An 18,629-nucleotide genomic window follows, 5' to 3' on the forward strand; every position below is an offset into this window, starting at 1 on the left:
ACACTGCCTGGGCTCACTCACTCACACTCAAAGAGTTTGATCAAATTAGAATTCTCTCTTTGCTCAGTCAGTGTCCCCAGCCTCTGGCTAAAAGGGTAGACTTGTAATGCATAGGAGGGATAGACATAGACATGAAAGAGGGCTTGTACGGTGGAAATGTAGGACTGTAAGAGGAGCCTACTTTCAGGAGAACCAGCAAGCATTCTGAGTGGAGTGAAGTGTGACAGGAAGGAAAACCAACATGAGTCTTAAGAGCTTTTCTCTTACTCGTTTTCTTACTAAGAAAACCAAAAGAAAGAGTGTAAAAGTGCGCCAGAAGAATAAACGGATCCCTTAGCTCATAACCATCATCTCCCAGGTCCAATATCACAGCAGCAACAGAGAGAGAGACACCTTTATTGTCAGCCTGCATAACACAGTGATGTGTGTAATGTGTCATGCGTCATTAAACTGCATTGTCAGAATTTACAATTTACAGTAACAATTGACAATTTAGGCATTTAGCAGACGCTTTTAATTCAGAGCGATTTACAGTAAGCAAGGAAAACACGAGGTAATACATCAAATGCATAGACAATAATCCAGGATCATAGGTAAACCAAGAACCCATCATCAGTCTTAACAGTTTATTCACAAACCAAGAACCACACCTTTAAGTAAGTTTAAGTACATTTATTAATGAAATCAGAATGGATGAGGGGAGGGGACGTGGGTTCCAGGAGGGCCGCTGACCCAGTAGTCTTTGGCGAGGAGGTCATTCGCATCGTCGGCACGGCTACGTGGACGGTGACCCCAAAAGAAACAATGAAGATAGCTTATAAGCATTTGAACCCTAGCGTCCATCTTCTGGACATGTCATAATAGGTAAACATTTGAAAATAACACATCTACTATCTAGCTAATAAATAGGTCACAAACAAAGAAAGAATAGCCAACTCAAAATACAATATATGCCTGCTTGGTGTAGGAGTATATTGACTGCCCTCCCACACAGGGCAGTCAGTCTTCTCTCACTGATGAGAATTCATTTGAAGGGTCCAGGGCACCTCAAACTCAGTGGTAGATGGCTTAGATTTTCTTTTGATATCTACTTCAGTCCTCACATCATCATCACAGGCATTTTCTCTGAGGCCGGTATACTACCCTGGCAGGATGTTCCATGTGGATATTATACTTTGGACTCTACACTGCCTTTTGCATTTCAATGATAGCTCTAATGAAAATGTCAAAGTACTCTAGCATTGGACTATATAGGAGGACTGGGATTTGGACATGGACTGTCTGTGCTGAGCATCTGATCATTAGACCACTACACCATCACTCAGTCAATCTCATCAGTGGTACTGTTGAAGTATTCTTTTGTATGTTAGCCTCCAGTTAGTAAAGTTACGTTGAAATACTCGAGCCTAGAACTATAGGAGGACTAGCTACACGATGCGACATCTATTGCAACTGTTTCAGATTTAAGGCCAGAAGCAAGGCCATCGCATGTTTAATCCTACAGTATATACTTGGAACTCTACACTGCCTTATTTTCACGTTTGTTTTCACAATCTCAGGGCTTGAATGATCCCAGGAATCCTGGTTGATAAAGCCCCATCAAGCCTATGGAGTTTGCTAGCAGAGCCATCATGGCACTGGCTTGGATTTGTCCGAGCTCTCCTGGGGTCATGCAGAGTTGGATGCTGTGGATAGATTCAGCAGTGTGTGTGTGTGTGTGTGTGTGTGTGGGGGTGGGTGGGTGGGTGGGTGGGTGGGTGGGTGCGTGCGTGCGTGTGTATGTGTGTGTGGGGGGGGGGGGGGGGGGGGGGGGGGTGTGGGGGAGTCACAAACACAGTTGTCCACTGATCGCAGGTCCCTTCGTCCCAAATTGCGTTAGCTTAATACACCACAGGAATTGTCGTGGCTCCAAGCAACAGCCCCAAGGACCTGCGTTAGCAGCCACAGAGAAGATTCTTCTCATATTACATCTATCTTGCGTTGTGTGGATGTCATCTCCCAGGCAGTAATTGTAGAAAGTTTTTCCAGTGGATTCAGATTTCATTTTGATTTGATCAAATGTTAAATGTCCATGGACATCAGAGGCAATTATCAGGAGGTACTTGGCAATGTGAGGAGACAAAGAGATAAAATGTCACCCGGTGGATTTGAATAGAGCTGTGAACGTGCATTTAGCTCTGCACCAATTTGTAGCTGCATTACGATTGACTTTAGAGAGGAAGGATGTCAGCGGAATCTTCATTGAACAAACGATTTCTAATGGACCAGCAGCAGTGAATGTGACTGACTTGCTACAGTAAGAATATGTATAGCATTTCCAGAACTCAAAGCTCTTTTTCTTCATCCCTCCTTCAAGTAAATGGGGAAATGACTTTGAAAAGAGATAAGCACATCTCTTCCCTGAAGTGAGAGGCAGTGGTTGATCAATTTAACCAAGAGTGAAGGGAGACATATGGCAGTTTCACAGATGATGTATAGCATGTCTTAATCCATGTGAACTGAGAGCAATGTCCAGGAAAATCGGTTTCAGTGACAGGCTATAGAGCACGCTTACTTAGTGTCAGTGTAAGATACACAGGCACCGGTAAATGATGGCTTTCATTTAGTTTGCGTGGAGGGATTGTGGGGGTGGGGGGGGGGAGAGCGTTGTGGGCCCTCGCCGATAGACACTGGCATCAGTCACTGGGAAGATTGGCTGAGTTTCCTCCTCACATTTTTAACAACAACTGTACGTAGGGACAGAGAAAACGTTTGTACCACTCAATCACTCATAAACCTTGATGTTTCACCAGTGTTAACATTTATCTGTTGGAACTCAGATACACAGTCAGACTTGTAAAGGAAAAACGTCTTTTAATCACAGGAAAAGGGATGTTTTCTAAAAGTGCTTTCTCTAATCTTTCTTCCTCCATCTTCCATCAACAGTTGTGTATCTGGGTCAGGGACAAGCTTGCTGTCTTTTCAATGACTTGAATGAAGCACGGTGTGCAATTTTTTTTTACCCTGCTGTTGCCCCATAGAATTCTCTTGCCTCTATTCGTTGGCTGTTGCCTGTTTGTTTGCTATTGTGTCCTGTCATTTTTCTGTTAACTGTTACTGCGCCCCTCCTCTCCCAGAGGATCCTGTTCAGTGATTCTTTCAATACACTTCACTCAATCGGCAGTGGCATATGTCTGTAGGGAATTATTTTCAATAGACTAGAGCATAAATCTCAAAACGACCAACATAAACGTTTCCATTGTAGCACGGATGTAAACGGTCTGCTTGCGAAGAAGAATGTTTCTTCTTGTATATGCGCTTTTTTGCATAGCTGTCTCTTGGCCATTGCTTTTCATTGCAGTCACATTCATACTTTTAACATTGAACATCTCAATATGTGTTATCGAGTGAACACCTGGACTCCCCCTCATTGTTAAATATATTTGTGTGAAAAACTGTAAGTAGGTCAGAGTGGCTCATTGTGGTATCAGCCGAGGATGCGCTAGATGTCTGGGAGATGGATTTCTGAGGTGGAGCACAACACCTACCATCAGCTCCCAGTATGCATTAGTGGCGCCCCCTATGGGTGTAAGTGAAATCGCTTTTGATTTCGGTGTTGTTTAGAGGCTTCCCAATGTGTACGGGTAGCTCAGTCGATAAAACCGGGAACGCATCTGTGTCATTTTAGATTTTAGCTATAGCAACATACGTTTTTCAGAAAACTCTATGGATTTAGAACAGTGGATCTAAAAATAGCAGATACAGTACAAGCACACTGTACTGAGCGTGTACATCTGCTATTTTTTAACAGTTTTAATAAAAAAAAAATTTTTTTAAATGTTTGTATTGTGAAACATAGGATAAAGATATACATTTTCAATTCAAACACTTATGAAGTGCTTCCCTATTTCCAAAAACAGACATACACACAAAATAAACAGGTACAATAAAAATAATACAATGTTAAAATGTACTTATGGGTTGAATTCTTAGTATAAATCTATTTCTTTCTAAGTGTAGAGTTTTTGTCATCTCATTGAGCTAAAGCATGACTGTGGGCACCTCTTTCTTCTTCCAAAATAAGAATATCATTTTTTTTGCAGTGATAAGACGTATGAGAGCAGGCGCTGTTGAGTTACTCGTAATTTCTTCATCCCTTCTGACACTCCCAGGATGCCTGACACTGGGTCTGGCTCTATCTCTACCTCTAGTATATTGGAAAAATAGTCTGAATATCTCTATCCAGAAATTGTGTAGGTTGGGGCACAGGGCATAACTGTGTAGTAGAGTTGCATCTGCTGATTTACACCTATCACACTGGGGAGAGATGTCTGGGAATATTTTGTGTAATTTAACTTTCGAGTAATGTAACCTACATAATATTTTGAATTGTATTAAACAATGTTGCGCATTAATCAAACAGTTATGTATGTATTCCAGACTCCCAGATGTCTTCAGTCAGCTGTACGCCCAGTTCTGCCTCCCAATCGGCTTTAATAGAGTCAGCCGAGACGGGAGCCATGTTATGTAAAGTGTCACACAAATAAGAAATGATGCGTCTGGTCTCAGCTGCATGTTTTAAACATTCATCCAATTTGTCTGGCCTTGCAGTTTAAAAATCAGGAATATGTTTTCTCACGTAACTCCTAATCTGTAGGTATCTAAAAAATTCTCGCCGGGGGAGGTCATATTTCTCTTTTATCTGTGTAAAGGAAGCGAATACCCCGTCCACATATAAATTTAAAGTTATTCCTTTCTCCAGTCAAGGAAAGCACCATTAAGATTGGAAGGAGCGAACGAGGGATTTGCTGCAATGGGTAGCAAAAACGACATTGCCCTGAGCTTGAAATGATTTGTGTTATAGATTATTGGGTTATAATTCTATATCTTCTTGTTTAGTGATACCGGTGATAAAATGACTGCCCCTATGGTAAACGGTAGACAATGCTCTCGCTCCATCTCTAATCCATCGGGCAGCAATGCTGTATCATCCAACCAGTAGGAGAGGGCCCAGTAATAGTGACAGAATTTTGGATTCATTTTGGATTTACAAAGATGAGCCTTCCCTACTCTATGTGTTTTATAATCCCACACAAAATCAAGAATAGTGGAATCCAATCGTTTGAAGAATGCTTTAGTAATGATTACGGGCATGTTCTGGAGTATATATAACAGCTGCGGAAGAAACCATCTTTATAGCATTTACCCTCCCTACCAAAGACAGAGGAAGCGTTCTCCAACACTGGATATTATTCTTAAGTTTGTCTATCAGGGGTTCCAAATTAGCTTTAGATAGCATTAAGGGGTAAATAAACACAAATATTCTCTTCTGGGGTTCCCTGGCACAAACCATTTTCAGATGGGGGTCCGCTGCCAAATGCATGTCAATTTAGGGGTTCTTGGCAGAAAAGAAAGTTTGAGAACCACTGATTTAGAAGGCACTTGTAGAATCGGCCTCAGGTCTTAAAGGGTTAAATAGAAGCACGTATTCCTTTGCCTGTAATATGCTATTTGAGAGTTGTGGATGGGGGTTGGAATGATGGGCTCATCATCAGTGCTGTGCAGAGTAGGGTCTCTTCCTCTGTGTCATTAGTTGGCCGGTGCTGTGTCATTATGGAGTGCAGGCATGGCTGGAAACAGCATGAACAAGATCCTGCTCTCTCTCTCACTCCCTCTCTCTCATTCTCTCTCTCTCTCTCTCTCTCTCTCTCTCTCTCTCTCTCTCTCTCGCTCTGTGAGATCCTCCCACGCACATCTCTCTATGTCTGTCTGAATGTCTGTAATGTCTCTCTCTCTCTCACTCTCTCTTTCATACTTGAACCTGCTGTAAATGTAAATACAGCAATGCAAATACCCGCCCCACCCCCAGCCCTTCAGTTCAGCTTCACACGGCTCACTGAAGGACTCTGTAATGCCCTTATTTCAATGATCACCTGTTCCTAGGACTAGCAGTTAAAAAATATATACTCTAGAGCTGGCTTTGTTTAACCTAGCTGTGATTATCGAATGCTTCAGATGTTTTCCGAGCTAGAAAGGCATAGGCAGTATGAATATAATAGGTTTGAGAGAGAGAGAGAGAGAGAGAGAGAGAGAGAGAGAGAGAGAGGGAGAGGGAGAGGGAGAGAGAGAGCTCGTCACTCTGTCTCCCAGGACTACACACAATAGCAGGTTATTCTTCCACCTGTCAATGTTAAACCTCATGTGTGCCACTTACTCAGCCCCGGACCACTGGCGCACAAATGCAATCTCTATCGATACCCTATCTCCAGCTGTTGGTTTCAAATGGCTGCATCAGTTTATGTTTGTTTCACACAGTTCCATATTTAAAAGACTTGTCTTGTTGTCTTTCAAAGCAGTCCTTTAATTGTGTATTTTTCGTCGAGAGGCGCCATCATTGATCACCGTGCGCTTTTGCTTCTGTTTTGACATCATGCTCTTTATGAGCTTTTAATGGGCTTTTGTCTCACACCCTCCCCCTAGATTAGACCCCCACTTCACTCGAATCTTTCTACAGCTCAGCTTTTTATTGGGCTTGTATATACCCTTCTACCTCTCAGCCTTTTGTTGTACAGTCAAGTAGAAATCTCCCCACACAGAAAAATGCATATGGAGGGAAAAATGTACTCTTAGACCATGGGTTTTCAACAGGGGGTCCCCTCAGAGTTACTACAGAGGGGCCGCCAAATCTTTGTGTGATAGGATAGTTTTTTACATTAACCACTTGAACCCTAGCATCATTATTCTGAGGAGTCTAGCCAGAAATAGCAGATGTACAAGCTCACAATGCCTCGCTGCACAAGGCGTTGTGAGCTTGTAGATCGGCTATTTTCGGCAAAAAGGTTTGGTGTAGAGGGAAAAAGGAGCAAACCAAGTACAGAGCCAAAGTATTTAAGTGGTTAAATGCCTAAAATAAACAAAACAAAAAAACTTTAATTGACACAACAGTGATGAAGCTATCTATGAAATAGTTTTATATATGTTATACAGTATGTCGTGGAGGTCCCTGCTTCTTCTCTCTCAGCTAAGGGGTACTTGGGCTTAAAATGTTGAAGACCCCTGTCTTCAACGAATCCCCTTCAACTGGGAGGGATTCATGACTTCTTCTATGGGAGTTTGAGAGGATGTTTTGGCAACTGTGACCAACAGAGATGCATGCAAATCCATGGTTGGGTTTAAAAGTGAACATGGATGAGTTGTATAGATGAGAAGCAGGATGAAAGAATTGAAAAGAAGTTTGGCTACAGATGGTGGCCTTTTGGGGGACAGCAATGCAGGTACAGTGCCTGATGGATTTGGCTGTCACAGAGCACATCGTTTGGGGAGTAATGGCAGCACTTAAGTCTGTTCGCCTCACGGGATACCTTCATGTCATGTTAAAAGTGCCGTTTGTCCCGATGTCACAATTTATTCCTAGCAATCTTATCAGAGCTACTTTAGGAGTCAGAATCGGGTTATGGTTGTGGAAGGCCCGGCTTAATGCTCGATGCTAGTTCATGTCATCATTTTGAGCATGCAGCGTTGTTTTTTTTTCGATCAGCGTTGCAGGTCTAGAGCAAGGCTTCCCAAACGTTTCAGGACGTGACCCCCCAAAATAATCACATTTGAACTGGGGACCCCTCTGATAATCACTTGGAATGAAGGAGTTGAGGCATTACATTTAGTTTGACTCGGTTCCACAGATAGATATTGTGAAAATAGCAGATCTACAAGTTCAGAACGCCAGATATTTTTTTATTTGACAATTTGGCCAATGTTTGATAGTATAGTTTGTTGATTACCTTTGATGCAGTAATGTTTTTTAGCGGTGCCAACCGCTCTACACTTGACTTTGTCCGTATGTCCGTCCGTATGAGCCTGACGGCAAAGAAACACATACAAACACACGCACACACACACACACACACACACACACACACATACACACACACGGACTTGGACATTGCCTATGCCATCTCTCCTCTCTTTGGCCACACGTGCCACTGCTTATCAAAGAGGGGTCCAGGGACCCCCAATGATGTTATGTCCGTCCGCCCGTTTAGAGTACGGGATTTCAAACAGCTATAACTCCAGTTCACAGCATGCCACCAAGTCCTAATTTGATATGTGGACTTAGACCACCAACAGGGACGAGCATGACTTGCTGAAGTTATCAAAGAGGGGTCCAGGGACCCCCAATGATGTTATGTCCGTCCGCCCGTTTAGAGTACGGGATTTCAAACAGCTATAACTCCAGTTCACAGCATGCCACCAAGTCCAAATTTGGTACGTGGACTTAGACCACCAATAGGGACGAGCATGAATTGCTGAAGTTATCAAAGAGGGGTCCAGGGACCCCCAAGCACGGGATGAGCACAGGATTTTAAACAGCTATAACTCCAGTTTGCAGCAATAGGGACGAGCATGAATTGCTGAAGCCCCGCCCCCTCTGTCTTCCCATTGGCTGGCCTTTAAACAGCCATAACTCAAGTTCACAGCATGCTAGGGAGTACACATTTTGTACATGGACTAAAACCACCAATAGGGACAAACTGTAATTACTTAAGCCCCGCCCCCTCTGTCTGCCCATTGGCTGGCCTTTAAACAGCCACCATTCCAGTTTGCAGCATGCTACCAAGTACAAATTTGGTAAGTGGACTCAGACCACCAATAGGGACGAACTGAAATGAGTTAAGGCCCGCCCCAAAGGCACCGCTTCCTTCACACAGGGTGTGATTTTTTTTTCTTCATTTAATTTCTTTTCTTTTCTTTGTTTTTGTTAGGTATTAAAAAGTCCTTAACACCTTTCAGACCCATAGGTTGAGAACCACTGGTCTAGAGCCTTTCTTTTTGACACGAAGCAGTGAAGAACCAGCAGTCCCTTTGTACTTCGACAAATTTATTATAACCTGTCCATTACCACCATGGCGGATCTGATCCTGTGATCCATTAGCATTAACCACCACTCCCTCGCACACCGCCTTCATTTCCTCACCGTCAAGCCTGATCTACACTGTCTTGTACAGTGGCGTCGTGCGCCGAAAACATCGATCGATTGAATACTTTATTAACAGTTTGCAAACAGCACAGTGGTACGATTATATAATGGTGCTAAAAGGATAACGCAAAAAGACGATCTACGAGCTCACAGCACATGATGTGACGCGTTGTGAGCTTGTCGATCGGCTATTTTTGTTTAGGCATCAGGCATTCCATCCATTCCTTGACGGCTGCCACTGCGAGCGAGCCCCCTCAGCTAACTAATTTTCTAATCAAAACGTGTAATTACACACCCTGGTTGTCTATGGGGGATCTTGGAGAGCAGGGCATAACATATCTCCTCTGTATCTCGCCTCTGTTTTCCCATCACTGGTGCGAAACCGAAACAGTCAGAGCGAAGGCAGCTGTCAACAAGTTGGAAAGGGGACTATCGGTTATGATCGCTGAACACATTTCACACATATATGTGTTCACACTCAACTGTGTGTGTGTGTGTGTGTGTGTGTGTGTGTGTGCGACGTGTGTGTGTGTGGCAGAGAGAGGGAAAGAGAGAGAGAACGGATTTCTGTCACCATAGCAACAAGGAGGAAACTTGGGTTTTCCTTCCCCCCCCCCCAGAGTGTTTTGAATGTGTGGGGCGTTTTTGGTACCATGTGCTGGACCATGTGAGATGCTTGGTTCCTGGCATGATGGGAGTCCTCGGAAGACCCCCTTCTGAGCCAGGAGAATAGACAACCATCTGTCTTTTGTCATCCGCGCTCGCACGTGTTTTTATGTGTGTGTGTGTGTGTGTGTGCTAGAGCAGACCAATCTCACTGCTAGGCTACAGATGTAAACTTTTAGTTTTTATCTTTGGTAGCCTAGGGCACGTGGACAAGTTGGTTGTGAGGGGCCTTCAAATGGCTGGCCTCTCCAGAAGGAGGGCCAAGCAGTTAGCAAGGTAACTGCTGTAGTATCAGCTATATAGGAAGCCGCTCAATTTGAAGGAGCCTTTTTTTCCTTTATCCATGATTTATGTCCGCTCTGTCTGACAAGTATGCCAACATTATTGTATGCAACAATGTTCTGCCTTACAGGCACTTTGTAACTGGCTGTTTTCCTATTGGGTGTTTATGTCCTTTGTACAAGGCAATAAGAGAATACCAGCACTCACGGAATAGTCATTTTAAAGGTACATTTATTTATATATTTTAAGCATTTTAAGCATGGTAGTACGCTGCAGAACAGTAAACAACGGACGCGTTTCGGCGTTAAGCCTTCATCAGCGTTGTGTGCTGTGGGCACCGGAAGTGTCCAATTTATAGGGTCCGGGTAAGACAAACTCCCCCTGTCCATGTAGAGATCATCAACTTCCAAACAATTTGTACACCAAAAGCGCAGTCATAATCCAAATACATAACACCACATCAACAGGTCATTATGGTCATCACATTAAATTACACATAAAGTCCTTGCAGTCTTCAAATACCAATACAATTAATCTGAGTCTGTTCCAATAAAGGGGTCCAAGTAAAGACAAAATAATGCACAAACAGCTGAGTCCTCACAAAAGAGGGTTAAGGTACTCATGTAAACATTTAGCAAACAGAAAAAGAGAAAAGAGAAAGAAAGCAGTGCTTAAAGACAATATAGTAGTACTGCATGTGTCTATCCCTTATCCAGTCCTTTTGTTATAAAAAGAAAAAAATAGTATTTCCACTAAATAGTATTACGACAAAAAATGTATATAGCAACAACCAATGCAAGCTTTAAAGAACAAAACAACGTGCAATAGTAGCTCCAGTCAGGCTCACTCTTTGATAGGAAGACAGGTTCAGACACATACCCCAACTATAAAACATAATATTAGGCCTTTTTAGTGTTTTACTATTAAAAGGGCAAGTCGAGCCTCTCTTCGCATTGAAAACTCACTTTAAATCCACCCCTCTCTTGAAAGGTTGTCATTTAATCTACACAATAAAGACGAAGAGACAGAAATAGCCTATACAGTTTGTTAGTTCAGATCCTCGTCATAAAGTCTATTTATAGAAAGAATTCATGTTTAACCTACATATCTTTTAAATTCATACATCACAAAAAATATTTTAAATACAAAACATAATACAAAAATACATTTCAAAGTCTTTATAAGAGGCTAATGGTGTCCAATCCTCGGATCTTCATTCGTCCTGTCTTTTTGGTAAGGATTAGGCATAATGCCTGGATATTCGAGAATTCATGTGTTCATATACGTGTAAAAGTGTCAACAATCACCACCAGACAACCAGGAGCGTTTCTTAAAAGTCGACCTCAGTTCCTTCACAACAGTTTCATTTTTCATGTATAAATTGGTTCTATCAAACCAGACCTGTCGCAGTTTGTTTATTCCTCAGTAGGATACTGTCGGAGGAACCGTGCGGTCCGTTCATGTCGGCCTCATTCACAAAGTGTTGACGGTGTAGAGTCGACAAGAATGTACAAGGCATTCTTGTACTTCTGTTTATGTGGATTGTGGACATGAATAAACATTTCAAATGTGTGTGTGATTCAAGAAGTCGCGGGACTTGTCCTGCAGATTGTGCTACATACGTTCATAACAAAAATATATTAAAGCAAGAAAAGAAAATAGAATAGAATGAAACTATAAAAAAATAATAGACTATACAAATCTACATGTGCATGCGTGTGAAGAAAGGAATCACAGAGTGCTTTGACTTGTGTTTTCATCCTCCATCCTTAAGCCTAGTTCACACCAAATATTTGCTACAAGACAAAACTGTTTTAAAGGGGCATGAACCCCTATAGACTGATTTTGTATAGTTTGCTATAATATGTTGTAGGTTAAAAACTACAACATATTAAAAACATGGCAGGGGCCTGGCACCCTAGGCTGTAATTCCAGCCTGACAGCGTATCGCGGATTTGACTCCCGTTCCCGATGACCTTTGCTGCGTGTCAACCCCCATCTCTCTCCCCATTTATTGTCAGCCTATTTTCCCTATCCCTCTAAATAAAGGCATGAAAAGCACCCCAAAAAATATGCAGCCAACTGCAGCTTATCAAATTAATAATGGGTGTGTTCGATTTAGGTGTGCCCAGAGCCATAGGAGTGCCAATGTGCAAGCATAGACAGTAGTGACACACTAAATCTTAACTTCCAATCAAAATTGTTGATTGATTGAATACTTGATATATTAAATACTATTTAGAAGTTTGCAGAAAAAAAGCACATGAAAGTACAGTTCAAATACAAGGTCAACTAAATAGGATAAAAAAAATAATTGTATTACTACTATAAGACAAGTCTTCTGCAGCCTAACCCATTAACCCATTAAGACCTGAGGCCGATTCTACAAATGCCTCCTAAATCAGTAGTTCTCAAACTTTTTCGTGTCAAGGAGGACCCCCACAATGATATGTAGCCTAACCCCTAACCCCCACCTGAAAAGGTTTTGTGCCAGGGACCGTATGAAAAACGTATGTTGCGAACTTGCTATACTCAATTCAATTCAATTCAATTTTATTAAAGTGTCAAATCACAACAAGTTGTCTCAAGACTTTTGCGACAGTGGCAACGAAAAACTCCCCCTTAACTGGAAGAAACGTCAGGCAGACCCTAGGCTCTAGGGTGGCGGCCTTCTGCCTCGACCGTGTCGGGGGAAAGAAGAGAGAGAGAGGGAGAGACAGAGGAGAGACAGACAGAATACTGTATATATATAGCTGATAACAACAAAGTCTTATGCACACCTGATCAGCGTAGGCAGGGATCAAACATATAGAATAAAATAAAATGACCCGCACACCATCTGCAGTCTATTTAGTGCAGACGTGTAATTTTATTTTATTTTATGCTATATATATAGCTCAAATCTAAAATGACACAGATGCTTTCCCAGTTTTAATAGATTAACCTGAACTGGAAAACAAACTCAGCCTAGGCCGAGGGTTTAAGCCCGATATACTGTATACTTAGTCGTACGACGGTGGCACGTGCCGATCTACAAGCTTACAGCGTGTCACATCCGCAACGTGTTTTAAGCTTGTAGATCGGCTATATTTTTGGTGCACAACACCATCGTACAATGGAGCATAAATTAAGTTTCTCTAAATTACCCCCTGGCCATCCAGCCTTTGCTTTGAAACCCTCCTTCAGGTACTCTGAATAATGCTGGTGCAGTTTTATCTCTGAAAGTGGCCAAATTAAGCTTGCTGTGTAGCATCTTGCCTCTCTTCCCCGAGCATGGTGGTCTGTGGCCACCCGTAACTGCGTGTGTGAATGGTGTAATAATTCCTAATAACCCAAATGTGTGTGTGTGTGTGTGTGTGTGTGTGTGTGTGTGTGTGTGTGTGTGTGTGTGTGTGTGTGTGTGTGTGTGTGTGTGTGTGTGTGTGTGTGTGTGTGTGTGTGTGTGTGTGCGTGTGTGTGTGTGTGCGTGTCCCTCTGGTCACAAGGGCCAAGATAGGGAAAGGAGAAAGAGCAGTAATTATGGACTCTCATGTTGCGATGAACATCAGAGGGAAGTAATTTGTTGGTCTATATTTAATCAGCGGAGATAACGAGACTGACTGCAGCTGTCTGGAGGCCGTGGCTCTGCCAGACAAACAGGAGCGCCATTTCCTCCTAAAAACCCATTAGTCTTTAATACCAGCCCTACAAACCGTCCGATTTACCAACTTATCGGTGTTCAAATAATCATTATCACCCCTTGCTTGAACGTCCATTCTGCTTTGTCTCAATCAATCCCCTCTTCTCTTGTTCTGTCTCTCTTCACTCCCTCTTCATCCAAGCTGTATACTCTTTGTATGCAGCACACCTCCTGTACGGGCTGTTTCCTCTAACCCAGTGGTTCTCAACCAGTGGTCCTTGAAGGGGGTCCCCAGCTTAAATGATGGAATTGGTAACCTAATGGACCCTCATAGATCTTTAACTCTTGAGAGTGTAAAATTCATTTTACGCTCTCAAGAGTAAAATTATTGTTAAACATCTGCATTACTTAATTAAATATATGTTCAACGTTTGCCTGTTATCTCTCCTATGTGGTACCTCATCAATACAGGATGGAATTGCGGACAAAATTGTATCCAACCATAACAAAATATTCAAAGTTTTGGGTCTAAGAGTCTAAATCTCATCAAATAGTGGTCCGTGGCTCAAATGATCAATAATAGACCTTGATATGAAAAGGGTTGAAAACCACTGCTCCAACCAACCCATTGGTTCTCAACCTTTTCAGGCTGTGACCCCCCAAAATAATCATGCGTGTGAAATGGGGATTGTAGGAGTTCAGGCATTACATATTGTATGACTCGATTCCACAGATAAATATTGTGAAAAAACTATTTTCACAATTTTTGCCCCTTTTTTTATATTATTTAACAATTTGGCCAATGTTTGACCAGTTTTTATAGTATAGTTTGTTGATGACTTTTGATGCAGTAATGGTCTTTTTCTTTTCTTTCTTTTTTGTTGAGGTATTAAAAAGGTCTTAAAAGTCCTTAAATTGTCACTTCACTGTCATCTGGGGACCCCCCCAACCATAATCATGTGGGGTCCCGACCAACAGGTTGAGAACCACTGCTCTAACCCCTTCTTTCTTTCTCTCCCTGTCTCTTCATATTATGTCTATCTCTCCATCCCTTTTTTCAGGGTGCAGGTAGAGTTCTATGTGAATGAAAACACTTTCAAGGAGCGCCTCAAGCTCTTCTTCATCAAAAACCAAAGATCCAGTGAGTTATTATCTGTTGCGTTTGAGGCTCCCTCCTTCGTGTTTCATTGTTTGGGCGCCCGGCCCGCTCTGTTCTGTTGGGGTTTACTTACAGGTTTCATTTTCTTTTCATCTGCAGTCAGATATGTTTTGAAGACATTTATGTATGTTTTTTTGTTGTTCGTTTTTTATGCGAGTGTTGGTTGTTTGTTTCAGTGTGTGCCGTGCCTATTTGCCCTCGACCTTCTCCATTCTGTTTTACTCTGTTTCTTCTATTCGTCTTCTTGTCCAAACTCTGTGTGACGGCTCTGTGTTTACGTTGGAGATAGTATCAACTGTCTATTGTTGTTGAGACATGAAAACACAGCAAATACAGCAAAACACTAGCAAACAGCAACATCCTGTCAACTGTATAAAACACAGATTTAAAATAAGACTTGTTCCGATACTGTATCGGAAAAGCTGCCGATACTGCCTAAAATGCTGGTATCGGTGAGTATGACAGTCTATGCCATTCCGATACCACGTCATTTATCATATGACATTTTATTTTCATTTACAGTAATATTTTGAATGTTTTAGTTGATGTTACACGACAATTTGATGTTACACTGCACAATTGTTAATGGAATTTTGATTTATTCCTAGATCTGTGATTCTCAAACTATTTAATTTCAAGGACAACCATAACCAAATGGACCCTTACGGGCCCATTTGGTTCCATTTGTACACTCTCAGAGTTACAGACTCTGTAAGGGTCTATTTGGAACCCCGGCACCCTGGACCCCACTTTAAGAACCACTATCCTAGATTATTTTCACCCCTGTGTGTGTGTGTTTTGTTTGACCCAGGTGTGCTCTTTCTGCATTGCAGGTCTTCGTGTGCGAATGTTCAACTTTGCACTGAAAGTGCTCAGCTGTCTCCTCTACATCGTCAGAGTGCTGTTGGACAACCCACAGCAGGAGAGACAGGACTGGTGAGCGAGAGACCATGAAATGAAATAAAGCCAAGAGTGGTGGAGACACGATAGCAGCGGTGTCTTCTTTACCTGCTCAATGGTTGAGATAAATAGGGTTGTCCGATATTGGCTTTTTTACCGATAACCGATATACCGATATTGTCCAACTCTTAATTACCGATACCGATATCAACCGATACCGATATATGCGGGGATTATTGTGATTAGGGTAAGCTCAAATTTCATATCACACACACCATATACAGTAAGAACTCCTGTAACTTATTTATAAAGCAAAAAAAAAAAAAAAAAAAAAAAATTTTTTTTTTTTTTTTCAAAAACCGATACCGATATTTTCCCGATATCAATTTTTATGCTAATATCGGCCGATAATATCGGGAGGCCGATAATATCGGACATCCCTAGAGATAAATATGAATTATCACCTGGCATTCCTTGCTGTCCAAGCTTATCCAGCCGAGGGCAGGCTTATCAGGCATATTTTACAGTATGATCATAAAATTAACTGACCTTTTATAGAGCCCTGGGGCTCAGGGCAACTAAGTATAGAGGGTTTAAGTGGTAAAGTTGATGGATTAACTCTACTGTCAACGAGGAACTGCACTGGCAAACAAAAGGTACAGTTCCTCAGAATACTTGGCTTTGTTGAATGTTTTTTTTTTGTTTCCTTTTTGCGGACACATTTTTTTTACCACAGCAACCGTGTTTGACATGGTAAATATCTTATATATTTATATCATTATAGGTGAAAATGTTTGATTTTTGTCCAGAGTTTTCAAACATTTTCAAAAATAGATCTACGGATCTCTAATGCATTGGAAGCTTGCAGATATTTTATTAAGAACATTTTTGAATTAGGCTTATGCTGTTAAAGGAGTAGTTCACCTAACAAAAATACTAATTTTCTATCAATTACACACCCCATGAAGCCTTGAATTCATGGAGATTTGTTTGTTTTTGTCGCTTTCTTGAGCCAATTATTTGATGACCAGCGGAGTCTCCAGTTAGGATACTCAAATAGTCTCTTACTGACCGATGACCCGGTCATCAAATCATTGGCTCAGGTATGCGACAAAAACAAAAACATCTCCCTGAATTCTAGGCTTCATGCGGTGTGTAATTGATAGAAAATAAGTCATTATTTTTGGGTGAACTACTCCTTTAAGCAGCGAGGTCACTCAGAGAGCCAGTTCAGCCTGTGGTGCTGATTGGTCGGCTGCCATACAGTATAACCACTAGGGAAGATACCGCTTTAGCTTGCGCTAATTGGTCAGCTGCTATATAACCCCAGTGTGATCTATTATGAGAGTGACGACACTAGCGTTGACTCACATCATTGTAAGAATCAAAGAATGGAATGCGGAAATGCTCGTTCTATCTCAATGAGATAGTTCCAATGTTTGGAACTACAGCCCATAGCGGCCCGCTTTGCGGCGAGATCAAAGCGTGTCATAACTCTCTCTATGGCTCTGATAACCCCTATTAGGAAGATACGGCCAAACTGACCAATAAGCGAAAGCTTATCTCCCTCTCTGTCTGCTTATCGCTCCCCTCACCCAGGGCAAATAAAGGCTGGGTATGTGACAGTTGCAGTGTCCCGAAAAGGACTGACCGCAAACGTAGAGAAAATCAAGTGTAATACAGACAACAAGCAGCCACTTGAAGTAACATTAGTTCGGAGCGGTGGTTCTCAACCTGTGGGTCGGACTCGGGACCCCCGGGGGTCCCCAGATGACAGTGAATAAGTGACAATTTAAGGACTTTTAAGACCTTTTCAGTACCTCAAAAGTAGTCAACAGACTATACTATAAAAATTGGTCAAACATTGACCGAATTGTCAAATAAATAAGAAAGAATTGTGAAAATAGCTGATCTACAAGCTCACAACGCCTCGCAGTGCCAGCCGAGCTTGTAGATCTGCTATTTTCACAATAGGCTATTTATCTGTGAAACCGAATCAAACGTAATTGAATGCCTCAACTCCTACATTCCAAGTGTTTGTCAGGGTGGGGCGGGGGGTCCCCAGTTCACATATGATTATTTTTTGGAGGGGGTCAAGGCCTGAAAAGGTTGAGAACCACTGTTTCAGAGGATGGGGGGTCAGTCAGTCCGTCAGTCCTGTGAGGTGATGATGGTCATTTTCTTTTCCGACATTGTCACCGGACAGGAAGTTGTTCTCACCCGTGTTTCTCTCTCTGCGTTGCCTCCTCTCAGCGTGGACGGAGTCAACTGCACCAAACAGAACGCTTCGGCCCGCGCTTGGAGCGAGTTTGACTGGTAAGAAGCACATGCAGTACAGGGCGTCTAATTAACCCATTAAGACCGGGAAAGCATCTGTGTGTTTTTTTTTATTTATAGCTATACATATCGTCTCAGTCGGGGTGGAAACCTTGTATGTCCAAAACTGTTACTTTTCAGGATTCAAATTCAAAAGTATCCAAAGTAGCAGATCTACAAGCTTGTAGATCTGCTACTTTGGATGCCTTTGTGTGACGCTGTATCATGATGAAGAAGGGCGTAAATTTACGACAAGAAAAAAACCCACCAAATGTTAAAATGTGGAGATAAGATTGAGAACACGGCCCGGACGGCTGGCGTAGCGGTCCGGGCACCTAGGCTGCTGACAGCGTGTCGCGGGTTCGAATCCCGATCCCGACGACCTTTGCTGCGTGTCACTCCCCATCTCTCTCTCCCCATTTCCTGTCAGTCTACTTTATACTATCAAATAAAGGCAGAAAAAGCCCCAAAAATATATATTTTTAAAAGAAAAAAATATTTAGAACACATTTGTAGAAACAGCCTCAGGTCTTAATGGGTTAAGAGTGATCACAATGGCCTGGAAGTATAAAGGTCAGGGAGCCGTGCGTCCGGGGGGACCGTAGCGCTGGCAGCACCGGACCAGCTCCAGACATTGTGTAACACAATCAATTGGAACTTGACTTAACCGATGCTTCACAATGCTGTATATTGGACATTACAGTTCCACGTTCATTTGTCACCGTGCCACTTGT

At 42.2% G+C, this 18,629-nt stretch overlaps 1 protein-coding gene across 5 annotated transcripts in view; it reads left to right on the forward strand.

Moving 5' to 3' along the window:
- The window catches only part of kcnt2b (potassium sodium-activated channel subfamily T member 2b), an 82,352-nt gene that overhangs the window by 12,161 nt on the left and 51,562 nt on the right, over positions 1 to 18,629 (forward strand). For all 5 annotated transcript variants that reach the window (XM_084072730.1, XM_084072729.1, XM_084072731.1 and 2 more), the window contains exons 2-4: positions 14,582 to 14,661; positions 15,513 to 15,615; positions 17,833 to 17,895. In XM_084072730.1, coding sequence (XP_083928856.1) covers positions 14,582 to 14,661; positions 15,513 to 15,615; positions 17,833 to 17,895 — 246 coding nt within the window. The remainder of the gene's footprint in view (positions 1 to 14,581; positions 14,662 to 15,512; positions 15,616 to 17,832; positions 17,896 to 18,629) is intronic.

Source organism: Gymnoscopelus microlampas (assembly GCF_963454915.1).
Source record: "Gymnoscopelus microlampas genome assembly, chromosome: 11".
Taxonomy (NCBI): Eukaryota; Metazoa; Chordata; class Actinopteri; order Myctophiformes; family Myctophidae; genus Gymnoscopelus; species Gymnoscopelus microlampas.